Source organism: Anticarsia gemmatalis, chromosome 13, assembly GCF_050436995.1.
Source record: "Anticarsia gemmatalis isolate Benzon Research Colony breed Stoneville strain chromosome 13, ilAntGemm2 primary, whole genome shotgun sequence".
Lineage (NCBI taxonomy): Eukaryota > Metazoa > Arthropoda > Insecta > Lepidoptera > Erebidae > Anticarsia > Anticarsia gemmatalis.
In genome coordinates, this window is record NC_134757.1 from 7,282,578 (window position 1) to 7,304,315 (window position 21,738).

The 21,738-nt window shown below is 35.1% G+C and overlaps 1 protein-coding gene across 2 annotated transcripts in view; it reads right to left on the reverse strand.

Annotated features, from left to right (window-relative positions):
* Nucleotides 1–21,738, reverse strand: part of LOC142977920 (uncharacterized) — a 57,115-nt gene that overhangs the window by 3,261 nt on the left and 32,116 nt on the right. For both annotated transcript variants that reach the window (XM_076122050.1, XM_076122049.1), the window contains exons 2-10: nucleotides 21,225–21,627; nucleotides 11,555–11,691; nucleotides 9,735–9,935; nucleotides 8,399–8,635; nucleotides 7,488–7,594; nucleotides 6,134–6,353; nucleotides 5,650–5,799; nucleotides 4,712–4,858; nucleotides 2,089–2,250 (exon numbers count right to left, since the gene is read on the reverse strand). In XM_076122050.1, coding sequence (XP_075978165.1) covers nucleotides 2,089–2,250; nucleotides 4,712–4,858; nucleotides 5,650–5,799; nucleotides 6,134–6,353; nucleotides 7,488–7,594; nucleotides 8,399–8,635; nucleotides 9,735–9,935; nucleotides 11,555–11,691; nucleotides 21,225–21,537 — 1,674 coding nt within the window. In that variant the 5' untranslated portion in view covers nucleotides 21,538–21,627. The remainder of the gene's footprint in view (nucleotides 1–2,088; nucleotides 2,251–4,711; nucleotides 4,859–5,649; nucleotides 5,800–6,133; nucleotides 6,354–7,487; nucleotides 7,595–8,398; nucleotides 8,636–9,734; nucleotides 9,936–11,554; nucleotides 11,692–21,224; nucleotides 21,628–21,738) is intronic.

Below are 21,738 nucleotides of genomic sequence, written 5' to 3' on the forward strand. Positions count from 1 at the left end.
ACAGCTGCGTAAGTAGAATACTAATGACAGCGTTGAAGATTTTGGAAGTAATTATTGTGTGCGTTAACTACTGCATTCATCAGCTTTCGAAACGTGATTCTTCGTATTTATTCAGTTGTTTATTCACACGCCTACTCTTGTTTGCATGTCATACTAATTTAGTATTTGCGAGTTCTAAATTGACACAATCGGAAATAGAGACCAAATAGCTAGGATATTATTTGTCATTCGGTATTGAAATCAGCGCTGATGAATTAGGAATTTAAGTGCCTCGTGCAGTGATTGCGGAATGCGTCATGCCATTTCCGAACATGAAAATTGACCTCTGAATTTTGGCTTCTAAACTCGTTAGCTCACTGCATCGACGAGTCACAAGCCTATTGAACTGAAAAGTTCTTTCCAGTTATACATGACGTTTGACATCACGTCGAGCCGTACAGTCTCCTGATTTTATGCAATACATCGCCAAGAAAATAAAACACCCATAACGACTGATGAGGTGTAATAAATCCAAGTTTTAGAAGCATTTCCGTACGTGTCTCCCCTTGACACTCCTAACACTTGAAATAACGCGACAACACAGAAGCGTTCCATCACCGCTACAGGAGTGAACTAGCACGTACCCCTTGCATTATTCACTATGGCAAATGCAACGGACGCTGAGCACGTGACTTATCTATCCCGGCCGCTATGAATGTTTCACACGCCAGAAAAGTTACAGCAAGCCATGGGAATACAGCTGAAAGGGCAGTGGCGAGGGAGAAAAGGAAACAATAGATAGTCACTGACGTAATCCCGCGTGGATTGCTGCTTTGAATGTCAGAGTAAGGGATCAATACTCGAATAGATAACTGTGTTTTGTATGCGTGAATCGAGTTATAATACTTTTTGTTTTTCCTTACTCTACTCTACATATACATATATGCTTTGCTGACTTCTGATAGTTGGTATTGAAATATTATTTGTACTGAAACTGTAATAAATTTCATTCAAAACAAAGAGCGAAAAAGTTGAGTATCGTGTCGGTCATGCATAAATTCAAAGGGTACTCAAATGCAATACTCGTGTAAGTATGCCATTCTATTTTAAAAAGAACTATCTTTTAGAAATGCGCCCATAAATATATGACAAGACGGGTATAAAAATTCTAGAAATGCACTCGCATTATTAGGTTCCTTGCACGATGCGTCCTTTAGCACGACTGCTTCTAAATTCTCTCGAGGTCACCTGCTAACTTTATTTAATGGCTAGTATATTTTATTTATAACGTGACATAACATAGAAGTCTTTCTTGCTTAGAAATAAGGTAGTAGCATAGCAGCTTTTTACTTTGGTACAGAAGTTAAAGTTAACTTTACAAAATCTATCATAATATTTTTTTAAAGCTTTATTTCAAATACACACACCAAGCAAACACTTACTAAATCTTTGACTAAACGTACCACTGCCTGTATCACACTTACACAAAATCTCGTGTCAACTGAAACCCGAACTTATTCATTTACAACCCACTCAACAATACGTCAAAAGTGTACCATTTTTTTGTACCAACATCGGTATATCAAACGGCAAATTTCTGTGACATTTTTGGCACGACTGCTAGCAAATTCATGACCGAGTCACCTTCCGATGCAACGTTCGTGTTATATGTTGGCTAAAAATTTCACGCTACCAGTAACCCGCTCTTTGCATACGTAAGTACATGCCGAAATGGGAAGATAAATATTTGCAGCAGTAATTATGTGAGCTTTGGCAGTTAGTTGTTTGCAGTCTGTTTGTGCCTTTAATTACGCGCTTAATTCTTTTGTATTACTGTTGTGTCAGACTCTTGTGAATGTGGATCACGGCTGTAAGTGCTTCTAAAGAGGCTTTACTTTTGATGTAATTAATTTGTATTCTACATTGAATTGTATAGACTAACGTTTACTCAACATACAAACTTTGATTCGAGGGATGCGATTACATGATTGAAAGCTTCGATGTTTCAAACCAAATGATAGAGTGATGAATTTGAGATGTTTTTACTCGAAACACATATTGATATGATTATATCGACATAGTAAAAATATTTTGGTATTGTCCACTTACTTGCAGTATGGTGAGCGCGTTGCCAGTAGTGATGTAGCTCTCGGAGGGCGCGCACGGGCGGGTAGCCCTTGTCGCGTTCGACAGCAGAGCGTGGTCACACAACCTCGGCGACTCTTCCCGACAGAACAACCCTAGCCGGGACTTCTTATCACTCATATCCAACTACGAACAAATAATAAAAAATATGAAACCAAAGTATGTCAAGTAATTTTATTCAAATTCCAATATAATATATAAGCCTGATAAAATTTATGTAAATTGAAAGAAAACTAAAAAGCCCTGAATAAATTATTTATTCAACTCAGCAACACTATTTACATAGTGTATCTGGGAGCGAACGGAAAAACTTTTCTGATTAAAGTGCCAACAAAAAATAAGTTGAACTAGAACCGCTTATCCATTCTTAATGCAAACTGAGGAATCTCGAATGAATGAAACGAAACACCGCACTGCAGTCGGTGGAACTCGGTAAAAGTGCTCAGACACATTAAAGAAAATTAATGTTTGGCTGCCGACGTCAAGTAGGGAGGTTGAGGTAGTTGGCAAAGTGAAATGGCACGGATAAAGGCGGTGCGAACGCCGCCCAATTCTATATCGCTTCGTACTTGTATCATCGCATTAGTCTTGCGCACTGCGAAACTTTTACTCACTACACGCTAAACTTAATCCACATTTCATTACAATACACGTTGGCTCCCGACTTTTTACCATTTAAATTCATGTTCTATAAAATTTTATACGAACGACCCTGTATTGTGATTCGGTATGCGATAACAATTTAAATATTTTATTTTTATCGCGCGAACGCCAAGAATTGTTTCCGATAAGTAACAAAGTTAGACAATAACAGTTTTAGTGCAGATTTACTGTATTATATGAGATATTAGACAGCACATGGAACTCTCTACATTGTTTTGCTCTTGGCAGTGTAAGGGAAATATCTGCTAATAGCATAGTATAATTAACTATTTTATTTTCCTGTCTCGTTTGTTTTAATTAGGTGTTATTAAAAGGAACAATAAACCTGACAATTATTTATGAACGCACTTATCAAACCTAAAATGAGACTAAATAATGTTTCAGTAGCTGTAATACGGCTGGTAGATATGACATTACAAAATACGACCATTTCTTAGCACCAGAGAAACGGCTATAATCTAGCAATTATTGTTCAAAATGTTATGTTTGGCCTTGCCTCGATTGTATATCTAATCCCGCAACGCTAATTAACAAGATAAATATTCGACTCATTACGGGAAAGGACCGAGTGGCCTCGAAATATCCCGAAAATATCCGGGAAAATGTTCAATTAGAACAGCCTAAAATTGTTTAAATATGCTTACAATTAATAAAGGTAGTTCCAACTTTTAACAAGGTAAAACCCTAAAATAATTTGAATTTAGGATAAAATATCAGCTGAATCAGTTGAAACAAGAATACCAAATTATAATTGCGTAGATACCAATTATAATTACAAACATATAATACAAGCAGTACCTCAGTATTTATTAAAAATAACGGCCGTACATTAACACTGAAAAACAAGTACTTTCTTATACATAATTACGATTTATCATCTTCAATAACGGTACACGGTTTCTCATATTTACTACAAGAATGAGCTGCTAAACAGCATATTTATACATTAAAATTTTAATTCACTCGCTAAGATACGATACAATACAAGCTTCGTTGCATATAAAACGTGTTCTTTATTCCTATGAATAACCGAACGGTGGAATCAGCAAGCATACTATGTTGAAAATATAGCTTAATACAAAATTCGAGCGCGCTCGCCTGCCCTATATTGTGCTGCATTCTAAGTACTAGGCTAGTAGAATCCAGTAGGAGATTACAGATTAACTTGTAGTGCTCCGGAAAAGTCATGCGGGTGGCTTTATCAATCATGTTCTTTGTATGTGGTTTCGGAAGCAGAAGTAGATTAAATGAAAAGTATTTTCAAGAAGTTTAAAAAATAGAAATTATTTTGGTGGAATTAATATGAGACAGAGAATTTTATTCGGGAATCGTAAGAAGCCTCTTTGACGTGCTAAGAAAACTCTGTTATAAGTACAAATAATCGCGTAAGAACAGCCAAACATTAAAAACCTTGATGTGAGATACTAACATTTCGCTTAAGTTTCGGAAACTATCATTGACTATCAGCGTTTGAACTAAATGAAAAAATTGATTTAGATTTTTGATTTTGGAGACAATCAAAACATTATAACCTAATCCCTACACACAGAAATACGAACACAAAAATATGAAACAATAAATCTTTATATATATAACTAGCTGACCCGCGCAACTTCGCTTGCGTCACTTAAGAGAATGGGTCAAAATTTTCCCCGTTTTTGTAACGTTTTTCGTTGCAGCTCCGCTCCTAATGACCGTAGCGTGATGTTATATAGCCTATAGCCTTCCTCGATAAATGGGCTATCTAACACTGAAATAATTTTTCAAATCGGACCAGTAGCTCTTGAGATTAGCGCGTTCAAACAAACAAACAAACAAACTCTTCAGCTTTATAATATTAGTATAGATTCTTCTGTAAGTGTGTATGACACTGAACTTCTCTTAAACGACTGGACCGATTATAAATTAAAATGCACATTCTTACCTTTCTATCTAAATCTGCATCGGGAGCAGCACCGTCCCATATAGTGAGTTGCGATGAACAGTCTTTTTGCTGGTCAAAACCTGCAGGCTCTGTCCCCGCTGAGTGGTACTTCACGAATGAAACCCACACGATCTCATTGGCACGTCCCTAAAAATAAAATAAAGTTTTAATAACACGGCCTAAAAATAACTTAGAACTTAGTAATAACGCTCACTCACAAAATATAAATACATAAACATGCATTTGCTGTTCTAGGGTTACGTACCCAAAGGGTGAAAACGCGACTCTATTTTGCTTTAGTTTCATTTACTAAAGTCTGTACTGAATCATTACGTTTCATAGTGATGACTACCTACTAATGTAGTAAGTCCGTTGCGATCGAAGATACATTTATCTTATAATCTAAATCAGTTAAAATAGATTTCTAACTAAAGTAAATAATCGTAATATCATCCATAATACGTTTGATTGATCCATTAAGATCATAAATACAATTGATCATCACAACTTTGTATCGACTTATCCAAATTGCTACTCGTTATAACTTAACGGATCTAATATTCTTCATGTCTGTCCCGAGGAACATGTAATAAATAATGGCATGGTTCATTAGTTGAGCCATGTTAATCCCCTGATTGATGAAATATACATCAATGAACGGCACACGGACCGATAAGTTTAGTCAGTAGACAACATTTGGGTATTTTGCTACCATAAAACACACATAGAAAATAGTATCTTTTGTTTATTTTTATTCAAAAGATTGAAAAAGTACTATTCCCATTTTCGTTTTAGATTACGTTTTTTCTCAAATCTTCCTTATTCCAGCATGATTTGAATCGCTGCAAGCTACATCAACATGAACAACAAAAACAATCTCGTGTAACGTGCAGACGGAACTAAAATATTGATACAAGCCACGGAAAACACGAACAAACCTGAAAGTAGTAAACACACGACGTATTCGGGGGCAGAGAATGCCTCGGATTCCTCAATACCCCACTAGTTTTGTCCGAAGAGCGTAGTACAAAACGACAGCGGCCGTCTGAGCGCACGTACGAATGTGAATCTTTGTCCACGTACAGCACCTGCACCCAAACATATAGCCACATCAAAACACCGCTTTGTATAGAACACAATCAACGTAAACGTGTATAGAAAACTGGAATAGATTTAGATACGATCAAATACTCCACATTATTCCAAAATCGATTCTGCTACAGCTAAACGCAAATTTAGAAGTCACAAGGATTTTTACCTCGAACAATAGTATTATGTTTTTAATGTCAAATCAAAGGATTTTAGTTTGCAAAGTTTCATAAAAGTTTTCTAATCTAAAACTTAAAAGTTATGCGAAAATGTCGCTGTCAAAACCAAGAATATTTGCGTCAAAGTATAATATTTACAATCCGAAAATCTCACCTGTACTTCAAGCTCAAATCCTGGCAGGTAGCTCAACGGGACCGGATGGAAAGGATTATCGTACGGCGATGTATGAAACTCCAACAACATATTGGGACCTCGACTGACAATATCGGGTACAGCGTCTCCTCCACAAAGGCGAACCAATACCGGGGAATCGCGAGTAGGGCCGTCCCACACTGTGAGGTAATCTTGCACAACATTGCACTGGTCCCAAATCCTGGGGAATTTTGATGCATTAGAATGGAAAAGTTTTACTTGACAACTACAGTAAATTTGAAAGACGTATTTCTCTCAAGAGAGTAATACGTTTACAGAGTAAAGCTGATTATTACCTAAGTAAATTACTGTAAATATTTTATCAAAGCAAATAATATTTAATAACAACGAACAATTCAAAATGTTTACATGTAACTCAAGTAAATCCCTGACAAAATCCATTGAGAATTATATTCAAAGTCTTTGAAAGGATTTCAATTTTAATCCGCTCATAAAAACTTCAACGAGACTGTCATCAAAAACGCGAAACTTGCGATGCAAGTTGACTTTATTAAAGCTTCAAGATTATTATTAAATCAGTTTATTTAGAAGAAAAGACCGGTCGATTTTGATGCCCTAAAGGTGAGTTTACGCTAGAAGAGACGAAACACGAGCCGAATACAAGCAGTACACCGATCCAGCACAAAATATTAAAAGTACGATGCTCACAAGTCCACACTATACTAATTTGTTTTCAGCTCGTGCTACACTCGTTCTCGGTTCCTCTACCATAGACCCACCTTTACAGCTTTATTTAATCAAGCGTAAATAACGCCCCAAAAATGTCTTGTCGAGATGGAATTTGTCAACATTATTAGCGTTACAAATGGAAGCCTTGTTTGAAAGGGGACTTGCGTTAATAAATTGTGTTGGTCAGTAGTTTTCATTCATTTGTCTTTATTCTAGTTACGATTATTATCGCAGTGAGTAATGACGGCTATAGGGTGCGTGTAGAGTGATTTTAATACTGCTAATATCAACATTATTTATATTGTTCTGGACAAATTAACCGTTCAGTTTTATTTATTTGTATTAATTTGTGATTGTAGATTAAAAATATACATTATTTTGATCTATTGCAACAATAAAACATTAATAAAAATTCCAAAGCTTCATCTCACGCAATTTTTTTTCTCCATTGTCAAGCTTAGACTCAAATCACGGAAACAATACGTTTACAGTTACAAAAAATATCCTGTTTCACGACAAAACGTAGTGAACAGTAAAAAATATATAGCTACCGTAACTCTTTTCACAAGAGACAAAATGTGAACAACTTTCAACTACACTAAAGAAAACTTTTATGGATACTCACTTCAAAACACGCTGACTCCTGTCGTACTTCACTATCTGATCTTTGATATGTATTTTGTGACTATTAGTCTGTCTTACTGCTAGTAAAACATGTTTATCTGCCGGTATCTGCAAGGAAAACAACCATTAGACCAAATTCCACTTTATTCTAACGTGGTTAAAGTACATTTTTCAGCGAAAAAAGTAACTCCTAACCCTTACACATACGGCATTTATTATGTACATTTCAGGTGTAACTGTTAGGCAGTTTGGTGTGAATTTTATATAAAATATTAACACAAACAACCACACAAAGCCCACATAACACATCTCTTGTTCACGATTTATTTTCTAAACAAAATCATGAACAACCGCTTTAATTGCTTTGTTCCCTCGTTTTAACTTTTGTGTCACACTTTTCATTTTAATGTGTAATGTAGGTCTTTAAGTAGCTTGAAGTGCTCGCGAGGGTATGTATGTAAATACGCTTATGTCTAGACCGAAATAAATTAACTTCATTTATCAAAACAAAAGTGGTATTATATAATTCTCTCGTTGTTTTACCGCAGCTTACGTACGCGCAAATGTCAAATTATTCTCTTACAACCACTGGGTGAATTAAGACTATTGTGGAAAACATTTTCTATTTCGAATAATGATACAACCTCTCTGGTACTTAGCATTTTGGTACAGAGTTATTACTAAAGTGTATAATGCACAGATGTTACATTATTATGTAAGATTCATAAGCACATCGTAATAGTCTAGTCAATTGTTACTGGAAACTAAATCATCTACGGCAACAATACAAGATGAAACATAGCATACAATATACATAGACTAACCAATCGCATCCCTAGTTCTCCACAGAGCAAGATATCCTCGTTCGCAGATAAGCCTTACAAATTTCCATTTACATTATCCAATGCTTACCTTAGTGTGTTCGATACGGTATGTACAGGTCGCGTTGCGGGGATATACGCCGGGGAAGTTGGGCGACTGTATGCGACAGGCTCTGAGGTCACAATCGCTCAGTATTCTATCGCAATACGTCCCCGGCACTCGCTCGCCTCGCCACGCACCCACTGTCGCGTTCCCATACCGTAATCTTGCTTCGCTACGACGAAGAAACTTGTAAGCCAGTTTGAAGTCGAAATTGTAGCCCACACCCTGTGAAAGACATTGGCGGTGAGACATTCGAAAAAAGAACGACTAAGTTACTTTTGTTTCTTTTTGTTTCGAACGATCGAGGGAAGAAAGAGACGTAAAATAGGCCACGACGGAACATCAAACAATTTACAAGAAGCTGGTAAACGTAATCAAATTTTCCACTTATAAATCGAAAAAGAGTCATTAATCAATTAGGAGAGCGGAATTTCATCCAGAAACATTCAAACGGGAAATATTAGTAAGAGATAAAGCGGTGCGCATTAACAAAATTTAGGGAGCCATCCGAAATGTTTTAAATGGCGAAACGAAATTCCCATTATTAAATTAAGGAATTAAGGCGGTGCCCAATAACATTATTGTAATAGCGAGGTATCCTTATCCTGCGGTCCCGGGAGGGCGTCCGTAATCGTCGCCTAATTAATTGATCGAAAGTTCAACCCCCGGTGCACATAATACGGCTGCTAGCACAAGATAAAGGAAAGGCAGCGAACCGTTAAAAGCGGGGTGATGTGAAATATTAGCCGAGTCACAGGCGAAAACATGTAGTTAGCTACGTGACGTCACTAAAACACAAAGGGATGCTTAGTAAGTGACTCTTAATGAAGATAAATACTGTTGTTCATTTATACGGATTAACTTTGCTGAGAGCAAAAAGTCTAATTAAACACGTCAGTTTGTTGTGTTAACAAATTGTATGTTAAACCATATAGCTGTGTGTTTTGCGTCTAAATGGTACAGATTTCTCGCTCTTATACTTAGTAGTTTTGTTAATTAATTGTTTGCGTTTTGGTATTATTCTTTAAGGTTAGTATGAGGTGACATCAATTTAACGTTTTTATCTCACCAATTACGGTAAGACAACCATAAAAACTACTAGGCAACACATTTTAACTTATACTCGTCGGTAGCATGATATTTTTTGCGTAAAGACTCTGTAGGCCGTGTAGACTCTTTAAGATTGTTTCTTTCTTATCCTTAAGTCAAATTTAGTAACCAACATAGTACACGTTGGTTACTAAATTTGTGTCGGACAAAGGACATGGCCAATTTAAAAACGAAGCTGTACAAAATACCGCTGTAAATATTTGGCAACACTGACCTGTTGACTCAGCCGATCTAATCTTAAAGTCATATTTATGCTGTCAGACTCGCTGAAGTAGACAGTGTAACCCCACGCAGAGCCGCACCACTGTCCCGTGGGTGGCGACGGACTTCTCTCCACGATCGTCATGTGCCCGTCCGGACACCCATCAGAGGTGAACGACACAAACTTACCCACGGTAAACGTGTCGAACGTTAACTAGAACAAAGGTGAAAGGTTAAAAATCAAAGATAATAACATCATACGAGTATTTCCCTAGAGGCGACGATGAAAATAAGATTTGTTATTGATTTAGGAATGTTTTTTTGTACTAGTAGTGTTCGACCTCATTTGTAGTTTCACAGAATTGTATTTAAATTCCTATTAGATATATGATTGCAATAGATAGCCAATAAACCTTCATTCGCTCGTCGTGTAGAAACCATCGGGTCTACACGAAATTACAACAAAGGTGGCCTAACTCTGACAGCCGAATGTATGAATAAAATATGTATGCTAGTGATGATTCTGCTTAGAGGTGGTTTGTTTGCATGTTCTTTTAGCTTAAGCGGTTATTTTAAATAACATAAATTAGCGGCGACGTTTTTAAAGTTTACGATATCTTATTTGCTACCCGACATAACAATTGATTCGCGTACAAATTAGTAACGCCATAGTAAAAACTTGAAACTACATTATAATTAAGAAACTCCATTCCGGTTCCTATTAAGAAAGAAAATAGAACTATGAATACTTTAAAATGGTTCTGTAGAAATAAAGCTGGGTACACATCTGCGAACACGTAGCACGTAGCGCATGTAGCATGTGCTGCACGTAATAACGCAAACGTAAGTTTTCATTTCTAAGACAACCCACTTTCGCATTGTCAGATAAATTGGGAAGAGAATGCAGCCATGTTTGCTTGAAAAACTAGCATTAAAACTAAGTATATTTTTGTTTGAATGTGCAGGTAAATATTTCAAATTCAAAAGCCAAGTTTAAAAAAAATATTATTAAAACCATTACCATACATTAAAATTGTGAGTCTTGTCTGATTTATTAAATAATTTAATGATAATTTGAGTATTAAATATACCACTTCATCATGTTGTCAGACATAGAGCGAAAGATGACCGTCCCACAAGAAGTATATTAACGTACTTAATCTAACTCTAGTATTTTAATCGCAACTAAGACTATTAAAAACTGAAAGGCTATTATTAACTGTTCACCCTAGAAACCATTAATCGATAATAATAATTATACAATCAGCTATAATACCGTATCGACGTTTTTAACATTATAATATTTATGCTTTCTTTTATCATGCATATTGTCTTTAAGTGTGAACCTTGCTTAAGACAAAAATGTCGTTCATCCGTGGGTTTTTTAACGAGCCTCTCGATACAATTCACTCATTGTTTTAAGATATTCGTGAGTAAGGATAAAATTACAAACGTATCTAACTTTTGTGCCAAGAATACTTAATTTTGTAATCATTTCTATATTTTTTGGTCCTAAGTTCAAATGATAAACATCTTGCTTTGTGGAATGAAAATGTTATATTAAAGATATTAAACAATAATGTGTTTTGTAATTATAATTACTTAAAATAACTTAACTATAAGTGCAATAATTATGTCATTTAACTATCACAATAAAACAAAACATTGCATATCCTAAAAACACTATTTCACATGTAACCAACGTCCGAGCCTCCAGCCTAAGCCGATCCTAAACAAAATCCTACTTCAGATTACAATCACATAGTTAATTCGGACCGATCCATCTGACGGGGGTCTACTACTTGTAAACTCGATCACGTATCTTCTAAATACCTGTATAATGTCTCCGTAGTTGCCTCCGGTGGCTGTGAAGTTGAGGTGACAGAGGAAAGGGAGATGGTCCTCGCGCGGCCGTCGCACTTCTAATTCGTATGTACGACCGACGTCGCCCATGTAAGTCCTGTTGCATGCTGGGAAAGAGAAATAACATGTTAGATTTATTGCTGTTGGTGAGGAAAAGTGCGGTGGCAAATTGACAACGTGAAGAAACAGTCTTGTCAACCCTAATACATTTATGTCGTAAATAATAATTCGGACAGTTTAGATGTATCATGAGATGTGCATTAAAGATTAAACGATGACAATTTTTTTTCAGATTTTCAATAATTAAGATGTCCAAAAACAGATCGAATATATTGCCATATTATTTTATTGATAAGCATCACGTTGTACGTCAGCTTCTAATCTTTTTATCACGTGGCTAATTACCATTTAAATACTTGGAAAACGCTTACCAATAAGAAAATGCTAAGACTGCCATTATAATTTATAAAGTTTTCAAACTTGCAAATCTACGTAATTCACGAATATCAATCTAAGCAGAAAAGTTCAGGCTAATTCTGCATTCTTTGAAAATATAGATATAAGTTGCAAAACTTTGTACAAACCTATTATTACATTAGGCAATAATTCAAGGGTTAATGAGAAAAGTTTTCAGTGTCAGACCTAAGAGTAACGACTTACGAAAAACACGCATATAAATACTGAACCAAATTCAAGAAGCTTGTATAACCCTAAGACAATGTAGGCTTACTTTTGTTTTAGAACAAAATATAAAGAAGTCGTGAAACATTAAAAAGACAGAACTGTTGTAAAAACGTTTAAAACCAACATAATTTATTCATGGAAAAGTGTACTTTAAAGTCGTATTGTGTTACGTTTCTTAAGTATGTTTTCACCAGTGTCACAAGATGACGTCACCACAAGTTAGTTACCGCACTTTGATATGTCTAAACGATTGCGATAAAATGTCAAATTGTAAAAATAATTAGGATAGAATCTTAATTCAATTGCTAATATTATAGAAACCTGTAAAATGGTACACTCAAATCCAGTAAGTATATATAATTAATTTCTTGAATAATTATCTAATTAATATGTACAGAATAAACAGGAGAATTGACTCAGAACACCAATTGCGATTTAAATGACGAGATTATAGAAGACATTGCAGTCATTTAAGCATGCCAATAAAAGTGTGTTAATCTTATAAAGATAGTTTTATTTTTGCGTGTTAAACGACAATCGCCAACTCATATAACTACTTATTCTAAATGAACAATTGCCAAAGATTTCAAAAGTAATACTCAGTATTATTCCTTGAAACAAAGGAATTGCTTACGTTTAATATCTAAATATGTGTATGGAATATAATTTTTGGCACGGATAACAACAGTTTCCTTATCCGTAAGTATGTCACATAATTGTTAAGCATACCGTGAAGCGAGTAGGTCGCTGCTAGACGGAATTTCTGATACCCTGACGTGATTATAACGTCACTAGGCTTCAGTAAAAGCTTTAAGTTCACTTTACTATCTAAAGACCGCTTCGTAATTAAAAATGTTGAAGCAGATTTTTATAATAATATTTTTTATAATGATGTTGATACTTAGAAGTGACGCAGGAGTCAAAGTTGTCATTTGATGGGTGCGTCTCATAAACTATGCGTTCAAGGAAATAAGTTTGTTTTTTTTATGTTTTACTTGTATGTTTCTTTAAAGATTTAAAAATGTTATAGTGTATATAAGCTACATAATATAGTAGATACATTTTTGTACGTCGCTATTTACCGCTGACATCTCTGTTTTCTTAGACGATCTACGAGCCGCTACGATTTCGTAGCACAGCTTAGCAACGTAGCGCGTCGTAACCAACTTATGATTTCATCAAAAAGTGTTTTGTACATTAGCGGATGAGGCCTTTATTTTTTTTAAAACAGAGCAAGCAAATAATGAAAGCTATTGAACGCATGTACAATCATAAATACAATTCACAAAATTAACAAGACAAGTTAATCCATACATCTTGTCCTGTATGGCAAGATATTATGTACATATGTGAAGGAAGCAAAGGAAGTTTGTAACCATCGTATCAAGTGGTGGTTTCTGATCTCTGCCCTTCACTTTCAGAAAAAGGCGTGATTTTATGAATGTAAAGTTAACAAATAAATTAGTCTGCAAACTAGCTCTTATAATATGAATAAAAAAACTGCAGTCAAAATTCCCCGTCACACCTCAACTGAACAGCACTTAAGTTTGAATAGAAAAATAAAAAGCGGTCAAGTGTGACTTGTGCGCTGGCGGCTCGTACCATGAACTAAATGTCTAGCCACGCGGTAAGAGAAAAATTAAATATGTAGCACTGACCTGAATAAAATTTATTTATTTTCAACTTATTCGTATTGGGAATTATGTGGTCAAAGCACTTGGGTATCGTTTGCGAACGAATGTTGGAAATATTTTTCTTTCTTTTAGGAAAATTTTAAACACGCTTATAAATGAAAGGGTTTTCTAAAAGCTATGTGTGTAATGTTCCCGTTCGTCAGAAACATGATTGAACTACGGGCAAAAAGAAACTTATTTTGTTTTAAATAAGAAAAAGCAGGACATCAATATTTGCATAAAAAAGTATTATCAAAACAGACTAACAAACAAGATGAACCGGTGTGTTGAAATATGAAGTATGTAGAACCAGCATAAAGACAATTAAACAAGCCAAAAAGGAATCACAAAATGAAATATGTGTCCTAAATTTATGCAAGTCATTATAAAACAGACCGTACCTGTACTATTGTTAATCCTTTCAACACAAAAATAGGGAAATGAGAAGGAAAAATATCGTGAATAAGCGCCGCTCACAATGGACTGGGGCCATATTTTTACGATCTTTTTGAAAAAAAACTGCCTTTGTCCTCCCTGACAGCGCATTACATAGCATAAGACAAGTGTTCTGCTCCCCCAAATATCATTGTTTTCATTAATGTGCCCCACTGTTCTTCTTTTGTTTTGACGAAGTACCAAAACCAGTTCACCGCTTAATTACGTAAAATGATATAACCTAATTTGTTTGGCCTATTCTGTCAAAACTTAAATTCGCAACTTTTGATTGTTCAAGTTTCAAGTGAAAGGCGAGCTGTCGAAGCCATTTCGTTATTTTAGTTCTCACTCGCTAATTAGTCAACTTTTGTTAAGTCAACAAGTTTATTATGTCAAATCTTCGAATTGTTCGTAAGATTTCCGACACTTGACTCGGAGCCATTTCAACTGCGGGATTTTGGCTTCAATAGTCGTTTTTATTCGCAATAAATGAACATTGATTTCTGAATCACAAGTACTAAATCAGTTCTATGAACCAGTTTGAACAAATAGTACTTTTGACTTTATGCAAATAATTTTAAATCTAGTCAAAATAGCTTTTTACACTTTTCTCTATTGATTTTCACAAGAATGAAGATGTTATTATCATACGTCAAACATTGATTCTAAAGTAAGTATTTGATATATCATGAGTAGTACGTAAATGTAACTCAATAAAAGACATTTCGTAATAGTAATACTGTAATAATTATCTTCAAACATCAACATTTTAACTTAACATAAAAAATAACTCAACTGAAAACTAGTAATATAAATATGTTTAAAACTACAAAGGAGCTTCGAATACGACGGAATACGAACAAAAGTGTTTGCTTAGCGAACATAATTGAGACATTTTAGTGAGGACGCCGTTAGTACTCAGTGAAGTTTTACCCGAATGTGAACGGAATTGTTCTTGCAAACTTCCCCGGGAATAGGCACGCTAGCGAGCGTGATTGTCGAATAGGGGATAAAGATGTGAGGTGAATGACACTAGTGAGAAATAATTGGTATGTAACGCAGTGGAATAATTGTATGTTTAAGACTGTGTGAAGCCGGCACCAGTTATGTAGTCTTAGGGATTCACCAGCATTTGAATTAACTTGGAGTTTGAATAAGATTTAGATGTTTTGGTACGTTTTTTAATTTACAAGGATAATTTGATATTTGTTGAATGTGTGAACGTTGGATATGTAGTGATCAATGGTTTTCTTGTTTTTAATTTTGTCTTCAAAAATGTAGTATTTAGAAAGGTTCCAACTAATAAAACATTAATAATATATCACAAGGTTTAGATGGAAAGCGTTTCTCAAAAATAATTATTTATACAGCATACAACAATTTGGGAATTTCAAGTAGAGATTTCATTGTACTTTTCTTCTCGATCAGCTTGACTAATTTCTAATAATAATACCAAAATTATTTAATATATGACATATTATTATAAACTAAAATTTCACAGAAGTAATCAAATACGATAAAACAGTAGTCTTAATTTTAGTTCCCGTGGAGAGTGTGTAACGTTGATAACTCTACTAATGTGCGCAAAGCACGATTTCCAGTTTGCACATAATTAGTGCGCCACACGTGCTTGCTCCTGTTTGCTAATACAGTTTTACTGTAGGCTTACTTGTGTACTTAGCACTGATTACTATTGCAAATCTGATTATTGTGTTTACTTAAACAATCATTTGAGGTCAGTGATCTGTAGGCATTTACTTCACTTGATAATATAGAACGATCGTTTGATATTTAGTTGAAAAATAGTTCTTATGGAATACGCTAGGGGCGCTGATTTGTCATTTACACGTATTTAACAGATACTTGGTTGTCGATAGTCAATAGGCAATTTTAAAAAAACCTCTTGGATGCTCCATTTAAGGTGATGGTTCTTGGTTATATAATATTTATTGTTCGTCGTAAACCAGAAAAGATCGCTATGGGTTTCACGACACAATGCATCACTTTTGATTTAATTAACTAATGTTAAACAGGTATCCTTTCCTTTAGGAGGAAGAGAGAATAGTTTAATGACAATTTTATACTAGAAACTCCAAATAGTTCCCGTGAATGTAGCGTTTAAAATGATAAATCATTCATAGCTTTTATTATATTTCAATAACCTGTCTAATTAACAACAAAGAGATTACAAGTACTAACTATACTAACTAAGTAATACATCTGTATAATACTGGTACAACATTTTCGGTTTCACACTAAAATCTACTAATTTAGTAAGACTACGCTCCCGAAGGCTTTAATTATGTGCATACGGTGTCGCGTGAACGTTTGTGGTGAACTTAATTATTCTTTCGCCACTGTTCGGGATCCATTGTGCATTGTTTTAAGTGGTTATGTAGTAATAACGTGAAATACTGTTGGACTAATGACGACATGTAACGTAAAGTTTATGTTTGTCTTTTTTTTAGGATATTTTGGACAATTGTTTTATATAGGTATTTTAAATGATGGGATAGGAGAATGGGTAAAGATTGGATAAAATAAGAATTTTGCTTTTCTTCTTGCCCGATTAGCAATATTTTTGCCGAAAGATATAAAACATGTGGATTTCTAAAAAATGACTAATTTAGAGACCCAAATTATGTATGTTCAATGTGCTGACGTTTCATTTCCAAAATAATAACTGGTACCTGAACAACGAGAAAGTTCTACATCATAAAATAAACATCCAATATTGCCCGATATTCTCGTATTTCATCACAACGATTACTAACATAACAGGACATACGATACACGTCAATATCCGTCCAATTTTCTAAAAAAATAACACACATTACATCGTCCAACGGCTATCAAAATGTTTGGTTTGAGGTCCATGACCCCGCTACGTCACTGATCCGAATTCTCGAGTTTCTCGGCAAAGGTTTTACTTCCTCTTACCTACACGTGATCGGATGTTTTTCACAGTTTGCCCCCATTTGCCGGTAACCTATCTAGATCGATCAAATCGAGCCTCGAGCTTTGAATTGACAATTTATTCTCCGAATTTCTGTGTCGGACTCAGACTATTTATTTTTCTTTTGAGTTCAGATTTTCGGTACTTAAAAGTAAGTTAACATAAATACTATTTTTCTTTGTGGATAACGCTCCCGTATCCGATTTAATATCAGTCAGATGTCGTAAAGTAACAGACATGCATGAACTTCATAATGATACTTACATAACATAACAAAATATGGCCTACTCAAGGCTCAAAATATGGCCTCAAGGCAATTATTATAAAAATATCTCTGAATTCATAACAAGAAATAATAGTGAAACTCTTGCACAATCGCATTACACATCGACTCAGCCCAGCAGAAAATGAGAATAAGCTCTTAATAACATCCCACTTAGCTCGATGCAGTGGTGAATTTAAATAATTCTTTTAATTAAAAAGCCTCTCGTTCATTGGACTACCTGACCTCATTTACGTTTCTACGGGCATTTTTTTCTCGCAGCTACAATTGATTTCGAGTTAACTCACCGTAGTGTGACCTATTTGCATTCTTAATTCCACAATAAAACATAAAATAGCTATTTAAAACGCGAATGAATGTAAAATATTTTAACTTAAAGCAAAAAGTCGAGCTTACATTTGGAATTTTCCAATTTATTAGCCGAAAAAAGTAGGGCGTAACATTTTGCAGATTAAAATGTAGGTTTCATATTTTTTTGAAATATGCTGGGTCTTGACGAAGTTATTACTGAGTAGCAGATGTTTAAAAGTTAGAGTGATAAAGTAAGCCTCTTTACATTAAGTATGATACTAAACGTTCCAAGAAAAAAATAACAACAAACCGAGACATAATAGGACTCCATTCTTCTTTATTTCCTTTATCATTCAATACATAATAGTTTTATTATTCACTAAACGGCACTATTACCGCAATTTCGCCGGTAAGAATGCTCCGTGGAGACACACACGGGATCTCACCTTGGGTTCGTGACTAATGACAGTCCATTTTGTAAACACCACCCCGGTAAACTTAACACCTTATTAAACGTGGGTTTTTTTGTTAATTGTAGCTATATTTTGGCTTAATGACCACCTACGTGGGCACGATAAAAGGGAAAGCTCGTTTCAGCGGTCGCTATAATTAAAGAAGGTTTATTGTTCGCCTCAGACTTTGAGTGGTTGCTATTTAAAATTTCACGATGTTTGCATGAATATTTCCTGACGCCATTTCAGATCATTTTTGTGTTTAGTGAACCGTTTAACATTTAGTGTAATTGTGTCTTTATGAGGTGTTTAGTCGTCAATTTATATTAGTCGTACATTAGCTACACTAGTTTTTTATTTTACCTATTTCAAGTTATGCTTTTTTACTAACTTTAATATTTAAATAATACTATAAAGTTTTTCAATTTTACCTCCATGGATGCAGGTGTTCAGTACAAATTAATAAAACAATTTATATGATAACATTTCTTTGTTTAATTAAGTCCACTTATACTCCATCGCAACTATTCTCCAAGGAATAATGATAACAAAATGAATTCTTTTCCTTGCAAAAATTATGCAAGGAATTGCAGCGAAGAGGGTGAGAAAATTAAAAATTAAACTTAATAGCCAAGGTAGAGGACACTTGTATTGCTGATAAAGTTATACTTAAGTATATATACCTTAGTTTTATTCGTACCACCGTCATACCAACAGATTGTTATTTTTTAATATCTTTAAGTATTACCAGTCCTATTTAAGTATTGCCACTCTCGTTTGCTTTTTAAGCGGCGAATGAGAGTGTTCTAATAATAATTTTACGCCGCCTTTATCATCTGCAATAGATGACTACTGGCCAATAATAAGCTATGTAATAGTAGTACCTAAAATAATTATGTATTTTTAAAAATATTTTTTTGTGCCCATGATATAATAGACGTTTCTTCTAGTGCTAAACAACACTTACTGTTTTCACATTCTTCTTCGTACTGTTTGCAAAGTTTACCTCACTTGACCTGTTAATCGATCACTTGATCCGCAGCCGAGTGAGTGCAGTGATAAAACTAGTTGGAGCATTACTCAAAATAAACTTAAGTAACTAGTGCAAATAAATACGACCCCGTCTAAGCAAAGCTTTTAAACCAGCTTCGGACAAACACTTTCTCGCAAGTACATTTAACAGTGTAGTACTATCGGCAATCCCAAACACAAATAAATTCCAGTAAAGCATGCCTTAATCTGCCTCGCGCAGTTTCACCAAAACGGCTCTCATTTCTCGCTAGTAAAATACGTTTTTGCTCTGAAAATGTCTGCAACGATAATTGTCTTACACAAAAGAGCTCGAAGATGTACTCACAAAGGGAATTGAAAGAACTAGATTACAATGAGTTTGCACAGTTCTATCTCTTGGGAGGTCACTGCATCTGTCTGATGGGGACCACGGACCGACGGATTACATTTTTATTGGACGTATAGATTATTCTGGAACAATACGGATACCAACTTCTTATTTCAATGTAAATCACTCGTTCGTTATTCCGATGATATTAACTCAATAAATAAATCTTCCTGGAAATCTTTCCTTCGTTGTCCATTCAGAAAACGAAGATTCGTTGATAAAAATAGGTACCGCGTGAATTATATTTATTAGTCCGTTAGCAGGAACATTTTATAAGAAAAAGTAAATATACAAAACTCCCTCGTAAATAGTTCGTTATTGAAGATATGTGATAAAAGTAAAAAAAACGTACCACGCGCACAATGGTCTGCATTATTAAAAACTTTTAAAGTAACTCCCGACAACTAAACGTTTGGAAGGACTTTGTAAGCAACACAACAACAAATGGTCCACAAAACCAATCAGAACCCTTCCACTTGAATGCCTCAACACAATGCAAAGTCCCCCAACTACCAAAATAATGCAGAAGCAATACAGTCCGTCGGTATTACGTAAATCCATAAACATCTTGTATAATATGTTTTGGCGGAGTCCTCGCATAACTCCGGAGATGAATATTACATAAAAGGCAAAGGGAGCCAAGTCTGTCCATCGCTGACACAGCCACTCGACTGCCATACGACGCAGCAACTGAGGCCATGAGAATTGCGACTCAAGTGGCCAAGAGAAGTGTACAATCCTGACACCTTTTTGAAATGAATTTCAATTTACGAAATATTTGATGAGCGTGTTTTCAGTATGTTATTAATAATAAGCTATCAATCATTCGATATATTTTCTGTGTTCCAATATTTTATCGATTATACAAATTGATTACGAGTTCATAACACTTGCATATTCTAATTCTTGTTTAATCTTAACGATCATTTTGTAATGTAAAGCTTCATAATATTGCTGATTCAAACGGATTTAATACAAACCATATTATCGTTTTCAAATTGCTTCCCTCAGGAAAATCGATTACCCCTTTCTTTTGTACTTAAGACCCTTTCCCATATCTTACAGAACCGCTGACGTTAAGGCCCAATCTTTAGCCTCCTTTACCATACCTTTTCTTTTGTGACAGATGTCAGCAAACCGAGAAGGGGAGACATATTAAAAATGCGTTTGAATGACCTAAAATGACTTTCAAAAGATTTATATTCGCACATTTTTGTATGAAAAAGTCCTTTATCTCCACATATTACTTTTGAAACACTTTCTACAAAGTTATTGTAGAACTGAATCGTCGTTTGAACTCGAATAAACAGGGATTAAATGCAAAATACATTTCAAAGTTATTAATTTAAAGCTGAATCTTAATTCAGCGGCAAGAACATGCAACTTAGTTAGCTGTCAGGGAACACGCGAGTCACAATAATCTTACATAACGGCGGTACACAAGTGAGATAGGAAGATAGTACTTACGCGTGCAAGACTTGGGCTCGTCGCTCTTATCGCCGCAGTCGTCCTCGCCGTTACAATACTTGTCCAGCGATATACACTGTCCAGTATCACAGAGCAACTCGCTCATCCTACACGGCGTAGACGCACCCGCGTTCCGTGGAAACTTCACCTTTTTCACTGGCACAACCATACTAATATCAGATAAAGTTTCTATACTATCCTCGTTCACAAATTCCTCGTTCAAGTCCTGAGGACTGCACAGTTTTAAGGAGAGAAGCACTATCATGAACAAAAAAGTTCTGTTGACGTCATGAGAACTCTTTGGATGACACATTTTCGTTAGTGTCAGGTGTCCCCGCTTCTCATGTGGGCACGGTGTATGTCACAACATTTCGTCCGGAGAGATGTTGTTTCATATTAGTACCTGTAAAGAGGAAAAGGTAATTAATCTTTGTACTGTGATGGTGGGATGGCGTAGGTTGTTAACGAGAATGTGAGAATGAATACGAGTCTTTAACGGTAAACAAAAATACCT